Source organism: Marmota monax, unplaced genomic scaffold (genome assembly GCF_021218885.2).
Source record: "Marmota monax isolate L192 unplaced genomic scaffold, Marmota_monax_Labrador192_F-V1.1 WCK01_AAM20220418_F8-fsc00018, whole genome shotgun sequence".
In the NCBI taxonomy this organism is placed as follows: domain Eukaryota; kingdom Metazoa; phylum Chordata; class Mammalia; order Rodentia; family Sciuridae; genus Marmota; species Marmota monax.
Genome location: NW_026692201.1, coordinates 5,517,942 through 5,536,538, shown reverse-complemented (window position 1 = coordinate 5,536,538; position 18,597 = coordinate 5,517,942). Strand labels below are relative to the sequence as shown.

The window sequence follows — 18,597 nt, the reverse complement described above, 5'->3', positions numbered from 1 at the left end:
TTGCTAAATTCTGCCTTGCAGGGCAGAAATGTTTTGCTAAATTCTGACTCACAGTTTCTGTGACATTTTATTAAGGGAAAGTAAGTGCGTGCAGCAGGTACATGGAAAAACGGGTGTGTGTTGGAGTTGGGAAGCCAGGACTCTGGCTCCACCTTAGCCCCTAGTACCAAGAATGACCTTGGCTAGCTATGGAAACTGAGCTGCTTAGATGGTTATGTGGCCTGACACAACTTAGTCCATGAAGGCAAACACATACAGAGCCTTCAAAAAATAGATAAATAAGTAAATAAAGGCAAAGATTATAAAAGGCATAAAAAATCTTAAAACTCTGAAAATTTTTCAGCTTACTTAGGGATGGGGGGTGGGGAACCAGTTTAGTTAAAAATCTTTCTTCTTGGAATTTGTATGCTGATGGATTCTTGAACACGTTCCTCTGTCATTTTCTACATTTTAAAAAGGTCAAAGAAATCATCAGAACTTCTTACCATCACTGCCTCGAGATGATATGGATTTCACATCAATGGACTCTTTCCTTCTGTTCTTATATCTGAATGAATGAGGTTCTGAGGATTTCAGATCAGAAGAGGAGAAATGATTACTTTTCAGCACATTCGTAGGTAAAGTTTACGCATTTTTCTCTTATTCTTTGAAGAACACAAGGTTACTTTTTAAGCTATAGAAAATAATTTTAGCAAATAATAAACCACTTTCTCTTCAACTCATCAAGACACAAAATTAGTTGTCCTATTAGTAGTAAAATGATGACTTTTTCTTCGGATGCCTTATTACATCATGGACATAAAGATTATCATAAAGGGTTATTTTACATGAGTAAAATTATCATTTAAAAAATAACCATTAAAACTTTAAAAATTTGGGGCGATTCATCAACACCCACTACATCTGTTCATTCGCATATGGGTCTCTTTAGACACATATAGACTTTATCATATTATTCACTACTTGCTGTTTCCATTTCCTAACGACATAGGTACTTTTCTACATTAACTTTTAGTTGGGAGAGGGACTGGGGATTGAACCCAGCAGCACTTTACCGCTGAGCTACATCCTCAGCCCTTTCTATTTTTTATTTTGAGATAAGGTCTTGCTAAATTGCTGAGGCTTTTGAATGTGTAATCCTCCTGCCTCAGCTTCCAGAGCTGCTGGGATTACAGGTGTGTGCCACTGCGCTCAGCTCTACATCAACTTTTAAAACCACTTTACTCTCCTAAGAAATCTGTTTCAACTAAAAAATGATAAAAATAAGAACAAAACCTAGATTGTATTTATACAGCACAAAGTGAAGGAAGAACTATAATAAAGTTAATCTGAACGATGCAGCCATAGCACCTTGTCTTAAGTGACCTAACTTAAAATATTTACTCGTCCTTTGCCTAATTTTCATCTTCCAGACTCTGCCTGAATACCTTTCCTCTCCTTGCATAGTAGTTTCCGTTTGCCTTACAAAGACCTCTATAGACATTAGTGATTTAAGTAATATTATTAGGGTCACATGGCTTCTTTACAACCCTGAGAAACTAATTTGGTCATTTAATAATGTCTTTAGCTTATTCAAGAATTTAATCAGCTACATTCCTAACATTTATTTACCAAATAATAAATTGAACTTAAAATTCCTCAAAATGTAGTTTCTAAATACAACTAAAAGCAGAGAGCTTAGTTTTAAGGCTATGACAGAGGCTGGCTGCCTTGATTCTCAACCATTCATTAGAAATTATTCAAAGATGGATAATGCTTATTTTTCCCAATTTTAACTCAGAATTAAGAGAATCTATAACAATAGAAATGATTAAAAGTTTGGAGAAATTATTCTTCAATAAAGGCTAAAATAATGCCATTTACATCTGAGAATTCATTTTTCATTCTTAACAGAAGCCTTGTAGAATGAATTTAAATCTAAAGTAGAGAAAAGAAGGGTAAAAGGTGATTTAAACAGCCAAATTTGATGGCAAAAAGTGATATTGTGTCACCAAATTAAAAAAAAAGATAATTACCTCTTACTGATCACCTATTATATACCAGGCATTGTTTTATATACTTTAAATATAATAACTATCTCATTTAATAATTACAATTCTTAAAGTTACATAGTGCTATCTTCATTTTACTTATGTAGGTAGCCCAAGGTCAAAGAGCTAATTATGTAGGTAGCCCCAGGTCAAAGAGCTAATAAATGGTGGAACCTATGATTTCCAGGATGGAATGGTTTCAATTGCTCAATGTGAATATTCATTGAGTGTCTATTATGTACAAGGCAATGCTGGGCACTGTAAATGCTCATTTCAGTTTTGGGCACCAGAATCTCATAAGTTTGTTAAAATAATACCTTCACTCTAAAGTGTTTCAAGAAACTAAAATATCTGGGAGAAAATCTGCCTGTATGTCAATGTCGCCATGTCATCCAAGGCTGTTGTGGCCTAAAAAATTTTCAGAAAACGGGAAGGAAGATACCATATAGTTAAATACAGGTACTGCTAGATAGTATACATTTTTTTTCTTTATTCCCCATTAACCACAAGACAGACATTGTTAATTTGTTTTACAAATGAAGACACTAAAGGTCCGAAAAAGCAAATGAAATCTTTCTGAGTAGGCTAAATATGCTCATCCTAGAATCAAGGAGAGGGAATAAGAATTAGCCCAGGACCTGGTTTTAGATAACAACAGGCTAGAGAATGGTTGGTTGCAATTCTTAAAAGAACAAGAATTGAAAAATCTTTACTAACGGGCTGATTTTTTTCCTCTAACGGGCAGATAATTCCAGGCCTTTCCATATGTAGAAGTCTTGAGCTCCAGCCCTTCATTTTAAGGAGAAGGAAACCAGTGCACTGCCCAAGATCTTAGGCAAGTAGGTTGGCAGCTGAAATAGGATCTCAGGGTACCTGCCTACCAGGCCAGGGCCCAGCCACGTTTCTAATTGGATGGTCTGGTCACCAGTTATTGCAAAGAAAGGAAAGAATGGTCATAGTTGAACCAACACCATATTCTCACCTGCTTCCTATCCAACCAGAGTCTCCTCTAGACTTTTGGGCCACTCTATTTTGAATTTATCTGCTCTTTGTAATCTCTAACCAAGATGGGGGAAGCATGGATGAGGATTCAAGGAATCTTAAGAGGTCCTAAATTTGTCTCTGGTTCTCCAACCTTCCAATATTAGCTCTTGGATTTTAGCAATCCATGTTTTGGCATAGCAGATGTCAACTGAAATTCCTTCAGGGCAATTTAGACTTGAACCCATGAATGCCTTCTGAGCATATTAGAGTCAAATTGAAGTATTCTTACCTGTCTGAGAATTGTCTCCTGAATCACGATGAATCTTGTGAATCTAAAATCATGCAGAAGTTTGGAAGAAAGAAGAGAGATTTTAAATAGAGCATTTGCTATATTTCTCAAACAATTTAGTTATTTTTAAAAAAATACTCTGAAGATTTCAAGAAAGCAAAAAGTTGCAGACAGGATGAACAGATGAAAGATGTATACCACGCGACAAGACTACAAATGCTCTATCACCATCAGACACCCAGAACAGCTGAGCCTAAGAGCAGGCAAATACCCGAGGACCTACTTTCTAAGCAGGATGGCTATGCTCCAGTCAGCTGTTCTCATGTTGACAGTCTGCAGAAATGCAGAATGACCGAAAGCCATACCTAAATTTAAAGTAACATATATAACCTGTAATTGCTTCTCAGCTTCCTGGCTCAGGCCAAGTCTGCCGTGTCTCTCCTTATCAGTCTCATTATAACCTGTTTGTTTCAGATATTTTATAAAATGTTTCTGTAATATAAAGTAATCTAAATTTTAGTCCAGGATTTTTTTCAGACTTTCCGAAAGGCCTTCAAATGCTCCTCAATTACAGAGCCAATTTATAAACTGTTTCTTCACAATGAGATCTGAACTCGAGATGCTGTTTTGCACCTATTTCTTTCTCATTATCAGATTTTTTTGTGTGCTAATGCTCAATAAATATCCGTCAAATGACAAAATGAAGCCATTAACACAAGAAATAAATATGCTTCTCTTGCTAGTGGTGGGGCACATTTTGTTCTATCACACTTATAATTGTGCTGTTTCACTGCCAATTCCACTTGCTGCCATCCAGGGCTCAGACCATCAGACCTTTTCGGCCACTCAACAAAGGGATGAGATTAACTTGGAAAATAGGATGAGTGTGTGGGACCATCAGTGGAGGAAGACATCGACTGTAATGGCTAGAAATCTCACATGTATCAGACACAGGCAAAATGGTCCAGCCTGACAGAACACTGAAACGTAATCGGGTAAAATGTTTAGTGTTAAAATGAACTATTCAGCTCAGTCTCTTTCCACATAATTACAGAAACAATTACATGACCCACCTCTGTGAAACCTTGGTCATTATGTCACCAAGGGCTATTGACTCAGTTATCCCATAATTTGGGGTCCTTTTATTTATTCGGTGAACAAGTATTTTATATTTTCCTTTAAGAATAAAGACTATCTGCTATAAAGCTATTAAATTCAGTGTGGATTTTTATACTATACTGAAAGAATAAAACTTTTGCCTAGTTTTGTTTTCGCCATCAGCTCTAGCTCAAAAGCAAGTGATTTTTAAATGCTTACTTTTTCTCTCTGAATCAAAATATATCTCCTTTTTAGGAGCAAGGCCCCAAAGCTTCCCATATTACCTAAAAACCAAAACCCCCTTTCCTCATATTTTGCAGACCACAGGCCAGCTGACTGAACGATGAAGCTCCTGAAACCTCAACATGGGCTGTGTGCTGTCTGGAGAGGAACCAAATGAAGCATAAGGTCCAGCAGATTTGCAAACCAATCTGGTTTTTCTTGGGAGAATGTACCCCATCCACTGAGGGTAAGAAGAGTGACTAGGGAAGGATGCAGAGCACAGGTACTAGTTTCATCTTCTGGGGTGTCTCTGCTGCATCTTTCTCCACACAGGATGCTGCACATGGCACTTTCTAAGCTGGATGCACTGCCCCCAGATTGGCTCATGGGCCTTTGAACTGCTCTCTCTCTCTGCGTCTACTGCCAGCAGGAGAGCCCAGAGATACTCCTTGCTTTGAAATCAGAGATTCGCCAGGGCTGCATCAGCATCTACTACCCAGATCCTTTGTTGTGATTCACTTTGTGATGCTTTGAACCAGTGGCAGAACCAGAAGACCTATCTCTGTCACACCCCAGAAGTGCTGGGTTTTTAACTGAAGCTCTCTAATGATTTGTGTGCCTCTCCTGAATATCCCATTTTACAACTTGAGTTTGCTTGAATGACAAATTATCTTAGAATGAGAATTTCTTCTAGAGATCTAAACCTACCAGTCATTTATAACTTGGTAGGAATTATTCCATCAAAATTATTTTCCTCATAACCCCTAGTTGAGCTGAGAATATAAGTAGGGGGATGAGTGGTTCTGTAGTTCCATGTTCTCTGTGGTGGGCAGCTCGGGGAGGCTCACAGGCTTGAGGACTGTGGAGCAGGAAGAGGGCTAAGCTTCACCCTGTGACAACACACATCTCTTACATGTTTCCCAAGATTGGCAGCTTTCCATTTGCAATGTAATCATTACAATACCCTTGCAAGTGGGGAAGTAGCACCATTCCTTTGGACAGACAAGGAAGTTGAGGTTTTAAGAGGGTAAGTAACTTCCCTATGACACACAGCTAGTACACAGAGCCCAACATCAAGCTGTGGTCCTTTTAGTTCCAAAACCAATTGCTCTGTCACTCTGCTGTCTACCGAGAGGCTCCAGAAAGAAATTCTCACTCCTTGACTTATTAAACTGGGGTCTAAGGAAATATCTCTTGGATCTATGCACAACATCTATTTGAAAAATAATTCTCCTTGAGATTTTGGGGATGGTTTGAATTTCTCTGATCAAAAGGTTTTATCACATGTTTGCTAAAGCAAAAAGGTCAGAATTCAATGTACTCATGCCATCACTCTTTACACAGTGTGATGTGTTTTTCCCTTTGTAAAATCTTAAAATGTGGAATATTTTCATGTGCAGAACTGGCTTGGAATGGTGATACTGTGCATTACTGGAAAACCAGAGGCTTTGGCACTACGGTTTATGCAACATGAAATCCACCATCCCTGGCCTGTGAAGTTCTCTGTCAGAGCTTAAAACTAGAGTTTCTCGGCATGTCCTTGGGGACTTCCAGCTTAAGGGAGGACTCATAATTTTAAACCTTTAATTACTTAAAATACCATAGGCTGCCACAAATTTTGCTGTTGTGCTAAATGCTATGTTTACAAACACTTGGTTATGCTTAACTCTAAAAAGCATTGTTTCTTAAAAGATAATCACTTAAAAATTATATTTTCCTCCTCCACACCCACCACCAGAATGTCTAAAACTAAAGAAAAAATTTTTCAAGGATGAAGATCTACTGAAATCTTTAACATGATGTTGGAGGGAATATAAAATGGTATGACCACTTTGAGAAAAGGTCTAGCAGGAATATGAATATGGATATATATCTCCCCTATGACCCAATAGTTCTATCCCTAAGTATTTACCCAAGAAAAACAAGAGCTTTTATTCACAGAAAGACTTGTATAAGAATGTTCAAAGCAGCCCAGAGCGGGAAACAGCCCAGGAATCTAAGAATAGGAGAAGTACAATGCAGAGGATTGAGGCAAAAGAATAGTTAGTAATAAAAAGGGGAAAAAATTACTGATACATACAAAATAGATGAGTCTCAAAAACTTATGATGAGGAAAAGAAGCCAAGCACAACAGAGTGCACCTGGGTGAAGCTCTATCCAACCTATGACTAAACATTCACACACAGTGGTTCTATCTAGGGTGGGCAGGACAGGGGTGGAGGGTGCAAAGGGTCATGAGGGAACTGGGGGTGACAGAGAAGCCTGCACTCTTGATGGCACTGGGGTTGCAGAGCTATCTGCATTTGTCAAAACTCAGAGGAAATGGTACTTAAGATTTGTACATGTCACTGTAAATAATTTCTACCTTTAAAAAAATCAACATTAAATTCCAGTTAGTAGGGTGGGGGGGCGTGGCTCAGAGGTAGAGTGCTCACCTACCATGTGTGAGGCACTGGGTTCGATCCTCAGCACCACATAAAAATAAAATGAAGATATTTATTGTGTTTAAAAATAAAATTCCAGTTAGTAATATGCAAGTTGATCTTCAAATGTGCTGGCATTCATAACTTTGGACAGCTGGAAATCTATGAAAAAACAGGATGGACTGGGGGATGTCTAGAGGGACCCAAACAGACACATGATTGAGCAAAATGCTAATGACTGAACCAAGGTGGTTATGCTTGGTTATGCACAAATCACTTAAAGTTATTCACTTAAAGTTCTTCCAAATCTTCTATTTGTTTAAAACCTTTTATAAAAATGTGTTTGGAAAATTGTGGGTTCCACTTAGTATAAGGTTTGATGGTTAAAATTCAAAGGTCTGAAGTATAATTTTAAAATCTGTGAAATAAACAAGATGAAGGAAATTGAGAACAGCCTGGAACCAAATGAGGTGAATGACATGTCACAGTCTCTGGGACTCCCTACCATGAGCCTGGGCATGAGATGATGCTCTACATCAAACCATAACCAGGAAAAAAAAAAACATAACTAAGGAATTATAAACAGCAACTATCAATCTAAGAAGTGTAATGTTTACGTAGGTAACCATTTACAATACTCATTTAATTCATTTGATTGATTTTATAAACTGTGGAGAAATTCTTGGAGGAAAGTCCTGAGATATAATGACATGAAAGCATCACTTTTAATGATGATGTGTTCAAATCAAGCTTAAAAAAAAAAAAAAAAACCAAACATATGATTTTTTTAGCAATTAAAATGAGTCAACCCATGGGCTGAGGTTGTGGCTCAGAGCACTTGCCTTGCATGCATTTGGCCTTGGGTTTGGTCCTCAGCACCACATCAAACAAATAAATAAAAACTAAAAAAAAATTTTATAAAATGAGTCAACTCCAAAGGAAAAAAAAATTAAACAACCCTAGGAATAACTTACTGATTATATATTTTAAACCCCAAACAAGTAATGTAGAATTTGGTAGAGGAAAGAATAAATAAATAAATAAATAACAATATCTAAAATGAGTCAAGGACAGGATAAATACAACAAACACATCAGCAAATAAATACTTAATGCCTTCTTCAGCATTCAGTTTAGAATCACCTTGGGAAGGTGAATAGTATTTGGCAGCAAAGTGTGAGTGTGATTTTGTCCTTACTGAACAATAAGGTCAAAGGTATCAGAATCACAATTAAATCAACAGCTACCTCAGTCTTCAAGCATGGATCCTCCTTCTGCTTCCTTTTCTTTCTCTAGCCTGTGTCCAGCCCATCATCCCATCCTGTCAAATCTCTTTCCAATACCCCTGGGATCAGCTGCATCTTTCTAGCATCAGAATGCAGGCTACCATCAGCGCTTTTCTGGACCTGCCAATACCCCCAGCCCAGTCCATCTCAACTTTAGAGCCAGTGCAAGCTTGCATAATCCCTTCACCCTTCTGCTTAAAACTCCCACTTCTCATTGGTCTTGGGGGCAACTCTGGATAGCAATCTGTCTGGAAAGCTCTGCCATTGGCCTGGCCCCTGCCAGCTCTATGGCTGGGACTCTGCCCACTACTCTTAGCCACAGGCCATACTGGCTTCCTTTCCATTTATCTAATTCTCCCATGTCCTTTATTATGACCTTTTCATGTGTGTCTCCTCTGCTCTGGAAGTTTCCCAAATCAGTCTTTGTCCTACAGATTTTAGCTCAGATGTGATTTGCACAGGAAAGGCTTCCCTGATATTTCCTGCCCGTCTTTACAAGGTCAAGCCCTACTGTCACATGTTCTCAATGGACTTTTCTCCTATTGGATTTATTGTAGTTCACAACTTTGCATTTTTTGACTAACATCTGTTCCTCTGCCAAACTGTAAGTTCTATGGACAGGGGTTATTTCTAATTTGATGGCCTTTGTATACCACTGCTAACACAGTACCTAGTACACAGAGCTAACAAATATAACATGAATCCATAAGATACTGAGATTAACCAGACTCTTTTTACCTTAGAGCTGTGGGGAAGATATTGTTATTAATGATTTGGCCATCATATTGGTCTTTGTTGATTATGCTTAATGTTTATGTCTCTAAAGGAATTAATTTGTAAAGTGTTTCATGATAAAACACATGAAAATTTACCATAAAAGGTGGTTTTTCAAAAAGCAAAGATAATATTGACTTAAAAAATACATCCCTGTGCTCTGATATAGATAATCCTGATACACAAATCAGACAGGCAAAGAGTTTTATGGGTGAGAAATCAAAGTCATCAAATACCTGAATGCAACCTCATCCCTGACTGGGTTCCCCGAGCCTCTGAGAGATTCTCTATTAAACATTTCTCATTGGATTCAATAGTAAAAATGGTTGATATTATTAACAAACAAAAATGCTGTTCAAATCCATCCATATATTTGTAATAAAATTGGAAAAGACTAAAATATTTCTTGATCTCATAGTCAAATGCTGACTTTGATAAAAGATCTGGATCAATGTTTTCAAACTCAAAATTTATTGCTATTTTTCTGTGCCCCCCCAAATGTTATAAAAAGGGGTAGAAAGTTGATTAAGATGAATGAAAGTACTATTTACTTTAAAAATCAGGGTAGCTTCAAAGTTGGCTTATTAAGAAATCCATTTTTTAAAGACTGAACATTCTTATCTAAAGCTTCCCAACAAAACTAAATGCTTTCATGCATGTGACAAGACCCCTTTGATGAGGAGAAGTTCTAGTGCTGGATGAATTGATCTGAGCACAGAAACAGTCATTTGAGACCCTCCCTTCATTTACATGTAATGAAATAGCACAGTGGTGTCATACAGAACATCTTTGATCATCCTTCTTTACTGAAAGTACTTTGATGAGTATTTTTTCAAAAAGTGAAAGGATCTGATGCCTAGATCAAAGATCTTTTCTGTCTGCTCTGTTTTCAAAAACCACTTCAAAACACACTTCTCAACACTCATACCCAAGCAGTCCCCAAACACAGGAACAAAGTACCTCATGCAACGTCCTGGGTCCCTGTCCCCATGATACCTTTGCACAGCAATAGACAAGCTGTGGCCACTTGTGTTCATGTATTCTGAGCTTCAGTTCTCAAAATCCTGGAGCATCAAGACAGAAGAGGGTTTGCACAGATGCTGAACCTAATCTTTGGGGTAAGTTCTCTTAACATCAATAAATTTTAAGATTTTAATAGGCCCAGCACAACAGTGTCCCTTCTCTTTAATCTCAATGGCAATTAAAAATGTTATGTATATCAAAGCAACATGGATTGGTTTGATATGAATGAAAGGGCATATGAATTTTTAAGATTTCACAAGACTAAAAAGAAAAATTCCAAGCTGTTTTATCAGATCGTTTTCCATATGCCAGACAAACCTAGGTTTCCTCTCCTTATTACAGATATTTTCTTGGAAAAGTTTAAGCATTCCTCTCCTGTGCGATGCCAGATCAACATGTTCAGTTACCACTGGTGTACTGTGATCAAACATATCTGATTTCCCAGGGCTTTATTTGTGCCCACTGGCTCTACATTCAGCAAGCATTTATAAGAGCCTTTATAGAGAGACACTTTCATGATTTATCCCAGTGATGATCATTTTCACATCCTTATCTCATGGAAAAACAGTAATGCAAACTGCCATTCAGGCTTAAATGTTATAGCTTTCTTCATTTGTCCAATTTCTCTTTTAATGATTTTAAAACACCTATGGTGAAGTGCTACTGTACTTGATAACCTGACAAATACTGAGTTTTTGATCAGAATTACCTGGAGCCCTGTTAAAACAGATCTTAGGCCCCCTGTGCTCTGATATACATAATCCTGATACACAAATCAGACAGGCAAAGACCAAGCATTTGGGTCTCTTGGAGTCCTGGGTCAGGCTCAAGCCTCAGGTAGGGACCATGTGGTAATGTGTGACACCTTTGTGCTCCAGGTATGGTTGGTTCACCAGAGATGTTGGAGACACCAGGGAGTCTGTCTCTCTCCAGACTCAGGTAATCAGAATCTACATTGTAAAACTTAATCTCCAGGTGATTCAATTACCCATTATAGTTTGAGAAACACTAGTTAAGTGAAAAGATCACAGGTTTTCCACAACAGATCTTTTATGCCTCCATTTCTAGTTGTACAGACTGAGGTACTTAGAAGCTTCACCTGTTCTCAGTTTCCTTAGGGGCAAATGGTGACCAATATCAACTGTATTGTAGGGTTGTTCAGAGAAACAGAACCATCAGGGTATATAGAGAGACATACAAAGAGGGGAGGTTATGATGCAAATTGGCTCATGGTTTAAGGAGACTAGAAAGTCCCATCTAGTGGTATAAGTTTGAGAGTCCAAAACCCTAAGATCCTAGAACACCATTGACAACCTCTTTGGGAAAAACTCTCCCAAACATACCCAGAGAGAAGATTTTACCAACTATTTAGGTATTTTTTAACCCAGACAAGCTGACACTTGAAGTTAACGATTATACTTACTTTTGAGAATCTAAGAGGTTCAAATAAGATAATCTGTGCAAAGGATCTGGCCTGCAAGCTTCAAGCTGATCTCTGAAGGGCTTGCTAACACTCTCTTCAGGGCTCAGCCCTTGTAGATTCTGGTTCAGCGGTTTGGGTAAGGGTTGACACTTTGCATTCCTTTTTTTGCTTTGCTTCGCTTTTGTGTGCATGGCCGGTGGGTACTGGGGATCAAACCCCTATCTTTTCTAAATTTTATTTTGAGACAGGGTCCACTCCTTTGCCCAGGCTGGCCTCAAACTTGTGATCCTCTTGTCTCTGTCTCACAAGTAGTGGGATTATAGGCCTGTGCCACTGCACACAGTGAAGCTGCATTTCTACTAAGTCCCCAGGTGATGCTGTAGGTCCAGGGGCATGTTTTGAGAACCCGTGGCCTGGCCCATACTGTGGCCCAGATAATGCCTACTCCCTCTGCTTCTCTTTCACAGATGAATTCTGTTTGTTGAGAATCTGGATTCAGTGATGCTTAATGCTTGCTATTTCAGGATCGATTTGAGTTTAATTTCCTCCAAAGCTTAAATATGAGCACATGTGGTGTGTTTTGCCGAGCAGTTTACATGCAAGCAGCACACTTGTGTTCCTCAATTGCATGCTGTCATTTCCTCCATCCTGTGTCCTCTCAGTGCACAGGGATAAGAAGAACTTAAATACAAACAGCTTCAGGAAGAAATTTCATTTTGCTTAATGTTTCTATGTTCTTGAAGAATTGTTAATGATGGATGGCACTTTTGCTACACAAAGTATAAACCCACATGCCTGGTGGATTTTGTCGAAAGAATGAGGAAATTACAAAGACCTAACATTTTCCCACTCCTGTTACTTCAGCCCTCAACAGAGAGTCATTAAACTACTTAATGACACCAGGGCTTCATTTGCACTCTGATTAGCATAAGATAGAAGCGATCCTCAGGACCAATGCTTAATAAATCAGGTCTCCAGAGAGCTACCAAGAGCTACTGCAGAGGCGGGGACAGCACAAAGGAAAAATTAGCAATAGCAAGAGGACAGGAACATAAAACAGTTTTATCATTGTGTGTCCCAAGGTTCTGAAAATGTTGTTCATTAGAATCTTTGTTTACATTTGGTAAACAATCATGCCCAGGAGTAAAAGGGCATCTCTAATTGATCCCTTATCTGCTAAAGCAACTCAAGAAATATTTATTGAGGCAAAAATAATTAGATCTCCATCTCTATCCTCAAGGGATTAACTGTCAATAGCAGACAAAGACAGATGTTGTCACAATTGAGTTGGTTCATTCTTGAGCACATTACTATGTGCCAGGTGATGTTCTAGATACTGGGGTGGGGATGGGGGTGGCAGAGAACAAGAGAGAAAGCTTCCTCTCTCAAGGACCTAGTTCAAGAATGGCCAAAGACAGCATTTCTCAAAGGCTGGGAAGTCGAAGAGTTAGAAGGTAAGTTGTGGGCATTCCCAAACTTGACACTAAACTCAATCCACATATACAAATCATTTGCTCCTTGGAATGCTGCCGCCATTCCCAGTACAGGGCGGCCAGTCTGAGGGCTGATTCGATCCAGGGAGAAATCCTAGGACGTGAGACCACTCACCCAATTTGTCTGGAAATGCTCCATTAGAAATGAAGGCACAGGAGGGGTATTAAACAACACTCCTGTGCTCTGAAAAAGGCTAGCAAAATGGACATATCAAACCGCATTTGTCATTTTTTAAAAGTATACAAATCTCAGGTGGCATGCACAGATTTTTTTTCCCCTGCTAGATACAAAATTTAAAAAATGGTACCCACAGGCAAGCAGGAACATGGTTACTAGCATGCTGTAACTTAACTTTTTCTTGGAGCCAAATGCACTGGACTATGAGTGTCCTGATGACAGGCTACTTCCAGGAGGTTATTATAGGGAGATTCAGTTCTCTGGGGTGACCTGGCTGATGGAAGGGAGACAGGAATAGGTGGCAGCCAGTGCAGTCACTTTAAACAAATAAAAGTGTTCTTTCACTGCTGAGGGAGTGCACCTGAGCCTTCAAGCCAGAGGTCCCCACAGTATATTTATACCCTTGGGCCCTGAGGCTGCCTCCAGTGGCAAAACTAACCCTCATGACACTGAAGCTCTATTTCAAGTGAGAATAATGCATAGTATGGCTTAGGATGTTGTTCGTCACCCTACAAAAACAACTGTTGGTATGGTGTCCCAGAGTGGCCATATCACTGGGTTTGTGGGGCCAAAATACAGCATCCAAACATCACATACCCAGCAACTATATTGAAATTTTCCTGAAAAAATAGGTGGGAAGTGTTCCTCAGTGTCCAAAAAATGTCATATTAATAATGTAATTTCTCAATAATTAGAGGCCATAGAGTTGAGAGAAGTATGTTTGAAATGATGTGATTCCCTCTGTGGTCTGCAGGCAGTTAAGGCACCTACTGATATGCCATAGAGGGAGGCATCTGATGTCAAGTGACTAGGGCATTTGCCTAAAGGCACAAAACTTTCCAGAGAGAGAGGGAAGGACAGAATAAACATGCCTGCTGCCTTACCAATCTTCCATATCAGAAGTAGCAAATATTTGAGGCAATTTTCTCTAAATTTCTGTAATATGCATATATTATATGTGTGTATATAATGACATTGTTTTGTGGATTTTACCATGGATGTAGATGCAATATATATGTAAACTATAGCATAAAAGAGAGGAGGAAAAGTGTAAATGAACCTTAAAATTGCATAAGTTTCTATGTTTCACATGAATTGGCATAATATTAGTAGACATAATATTACACAGTAGACTGTGTAAAGTTAAAGGTGTATGGTAATCCTTAGGGAAACCATTTAAAAATGTAGAGATTTAACTACAAAGCCAATGGATAAAGTGGAATTTTAAAAACTTGTTCAAATAATCTAAAAGGCGGCTCATATAAAGGAACTGAGAAAAAAATGAAGAGCACAGGAGCAAACAGAAAACAAAGGATAAAATGGTAGACCTGAGTCCAAACTTATTGATGATTACATTAAATGTTAATGAATTAAATGCAACAATTTAAAACCAGATTGTTAGAACTGATGAAAAGATCAAACCTTAATATGCTCTCCATAAGAAATAAACCTTAAAAAGACACAGATCAAAAGTACATGGATGAGAAAAGATACATGATGCAAACAGAAAGGCATAAGAAGGCTGTGGTGGCTATATTCAATCAAATAAAATAGATTATAAGAGTGTCACTAGATATTAAAAAGGAACATTTTAGAATGACAAAAGGGTTGATTCATCATAAACACATAGTAAATGTGTGTGTGTGTGTGTGTGTGTGCATGCTACTTTACAACAGAGCTTCAAAACACATGCAAAATTTTGATTAGGGAGAAATAAACAAATTCACAATCATAATTAAAGATCTAAACATTTCTCTCTTGGCATTTTTTTAGAACTAGAAAAAAATTAGCAAATACAGAAAATACGAATAACATTATCAATCATTTTGGTCTAATTGAGATTTATAGAACACTCCACCCAATAAGGGAAGAATATATACTCTTTTCAATTCAACTGGGAATACTGACTATTTGGCCCATACATCATGTTTCAATAAATCGGAATGGATTCAAATCACACAAAGTATGTTCTCTGACCACAATGGATTAAATTTGAAACTATTAACAGAAAAACATCTATAAAATCTTCAAATATTTAGAAACCAAACCCAACAAACAATTTCTGAACATCCCATGAACCAAGAAGAAATTCAAGGGAAATTATAACATATTTTGAACTGATTGAAAAAAACAACGTTGGACTTTGAGTCCCTGGGTGAAAACAATGCACACGTGTTGAATTCCACTGCGATAGAAGAGAGGAGAAGAACATTGGGAGCCTATGTAGAGTTTCCTCCAGACTCTGCCTGATATATCTTTTCCTCTTTATGACTGTTGTAATAAACTATAGCCACAAGAACAACTGCCTTTGAATCCTTGTCTTTCTGGTGAATCACCAAACAGATGGGTGGTCTTGTAACCTCCCAAAAAAACAACATATCAACATTTCTGGGAGGCACACAAAGACTTCTATACTGAAAACTATAAAACACTCCAGAGAGAAATTACAGATCTAAACAAATGGAGAAGTATACCATGTTCATGGATTGGAGGACTATCATTAAATATTGATTCACTCCAATTGATCTATAGCTTCAATGCATTCCTAATAATAAACTTAGCAGGCTTTGGGGTAAATATTATCAAGCTAATAATACATTGTGTGTAGTAGTGCAAAGAACACAGGATAACTAATCAGTTGGATAACTTACATTATCTGACTATGAGACTTACTATGAGGTAATTAAGAGGGTGTTATGGTTTGGAGATGATGTGTCCCCCCACACACACACACCAAAACTGTTAATGCAGCTTTTTCCTGTGTTGATGCAGGCAAAATGATTGGATTGTGAAGGCAGCAACCTAATCAGTCCATCCTAGTTTGAATGGACTGGGTGGTAACTGTAGGCAGATGAGGAACTGTTACGGGAGGCATCTTTCTGTGGGCATCTTTCCTGTGGCTCTTTCCCTGCCACTCTCTCTGCTTAATGGATGCCATAAGCAGTACTCCTTCACCACACCCATCCACCATGATGTGCTGCCTCATCTTGGGCCAGAACAATAGGCTCAGCTCTCTGTGAATTGAGAGCTCACAAACCATGAGCCCCAAATGAACTTTTCCTTCTCTAAGTTGTTCTGGTCAGGTATTTTCAACACAGCAATATAAAGCTGACTAAAAATGTATGCAATTGACATACGGATTAACAAATATATCAATGCAATAGAATAGAGTCCAGAGGTAGTAATACTGTACAATCATTTGACCTTTGGTAGAGGTGCCAAGGCAATCCAATGAAGAAAGGAATGTCATTTCAACAAATGGTTGAATTTCAATAACTGAGTATCCAGATGGACAAATATTAAGCTTGATTCTACTTGACACTACAAACAAAAAAGAATTCTAGATGGATTACAGAGCTACATGTAAGAGAAAACCACAAAGCCTTTAAAGGAAAATATAAAATATCTTTATGGCCTGGGTATAAGCAAAGTTTTCTGAGGTAAGTCACTGAAAGCAATAACATCATACTGGTAAATTGAACAAATTATTAATTATAAATGTCAAATCAAAAACTTCTCTTCATGAAAATTCTGTTAAATGAATAGAAAAGCTAAAGTGGAAGAAAATATTAGTAAAACATATATATAGCAATAGATTGATGTTTAAAGTATTTCTACTACTCAATAATAAAAATAGTCCAATAAAAAGTGGCAAAGACTTTGAATAGACCCTTTGAATTAACCTTTATGAAAGGTCAATAACATATGGAAAAATTTTTCAACATTAATCATCAGAGAAGTGCAAACTAAAACCTATACACCTAATAGAACAGCTAAAATTGTAAAGACTGGCAACACAGTCTTTACAAACAAAGATGTGTGGCAAAGATCTCATATGTTGTTCTTGGGAATGTCAAATGATAAAACAAACTACTTTGGGAAAGGAACTGGCAGTTTCTTACAAAAGTAAATATATAATCTGTGACTTAGCAAGTGTACTCCTAGGTTTTCCCCAATAAATATTAAAATACACATTTATAAAAATGCTTATATGAGAATGTTCATAGAAGATTTATTCATAATATCCCCAAACTGGAGTCAATCTAGGAATTGATCAATTGGAAAAAGGATTAATACAACTCGGTGTACCAATCCAATGGAATACTACTCAGCAATAAAAAGCACTGCACTGATACACTCAAAACCAAAAGTTTCTAAAATATTATACTAACTGAAAGGAGCTTTGCACAAATTATATTTGTACATATTGTATGGCTCCATTTATGTGAATTTCTTGAACAGCCCTAACTAATCTATGGTGGAAAAAAATCCAAGCAATGGTTGCTTCTGGGGGTTGAGCAGCAGAGATCAACTGGGATATGGAATGAAAGAATTTTTGGAATGGTAATGTGTTCTATGTCTTGTTAGGGGTTTAGGTCACACTGGTGCATACTTTTGTCAAAGATCATGCAAAAGCATATTTACTATTCATGTATTTTTGTTGAATGTTAATCTTATATAAAATGTAAGCAAATATAGAATTGTACTTAATGAATGAAATGCAGACTAAGCATGTGGGGAGGAGTACTAATACATGAAATTTATTTTAAAAACCAAAGTGGATTGAAGGATGCATAAAGGATGTATGTTTGAAGAGATACAATAAGGTAAGTAGAGTAAGATGTTAAAGGTACAATCTAGCTAGGAGGCATTCAGGTGTTTACTGTACAAGTCTTTAACTTTGCTGTATAATTTTCAAAACAAAATGCTAGAGAAAAAACTTGGGTGGAATATGAATGGTGAATAGATGGGTTCTGGGTGTCTTTTTCACTGAGTCTGCTTTCCCTGTGGTTTACAACAAGTACTGTAAGCTGTAGCTGGACTGTGCCAGTGAGAACATTGCTGGAGGGGCTGGGAAGTGGTTGCAAAGTGTGATGCCAAGCTCTCTCAGTACCAGTTTCTTCATCTGTTGGATGAAGACAATACTATGTTATGGACTTGATGATTAATTGAGATGATGCCTTTTAAAAGACTAGGGCCTGTCATAAAATAAACACTCAGTAAATTATGACTATGAGGCTTCATTGTATTCTGATACAGTGTGTCATTCTGGAATCTCCTTTTGGAATCTCTTTCTGCACATCTAAACAGCCACAGGATCCTGTGTGGCTTCCACCCAGCATACTGAGCTAGACTACCTTAGCCTCCCTCCTTCTCTTGTCCAGTGAAGACACTGTTAAGTAGCTGGTCAGCTATGAGTGAGTAGATAGGGAAGGACAATGAAGGGTGATAACTCACAGGAAAGAAATCAGGGAATCACAGGAAAACTAACCAAAACAGACGAACATCTGGAAAAGGGGAACTTGTATGCCAAACCCACCCCAACCACAGTTAATTATAACCCCTGCAGGGAACTGTTGTTTCAAAAGCATGTC

The 18,597-nt window shown here is 37.8% G+C and overlaps 1 protein-coding gene across 7 annotated transcripts in view; it reads right to left on the bottom strand.

The window, feature by feature from the left end:
- Positions 1 to 18,597, bottom strand: part of Pde8b (phosphodiesterase 8B) — a 236,991-nt gene that overhangs the window by 26,526 nt on the left and 191,868 nt on the right. For all 7 annotated transcript variants that reach the window (XM_046427538.2, XM_046427545.2, XM_046427521.2 and 4 more), the window contains 2 exons: positions 3,304 to 3,346; positions 486 to 563 (listed from right to left, as the gene is read on the bottom strand). In XM_046427538.2, coding sequence (XP_046283494.1) covers positions 486 to 563; positions 3,304 to 3,346 — 121 coding nt within the window. The remainder of the gene's footprint in view (positions 1 to 485; positions 564 to 3,303; positions 3,347 to 18,597) is intronic.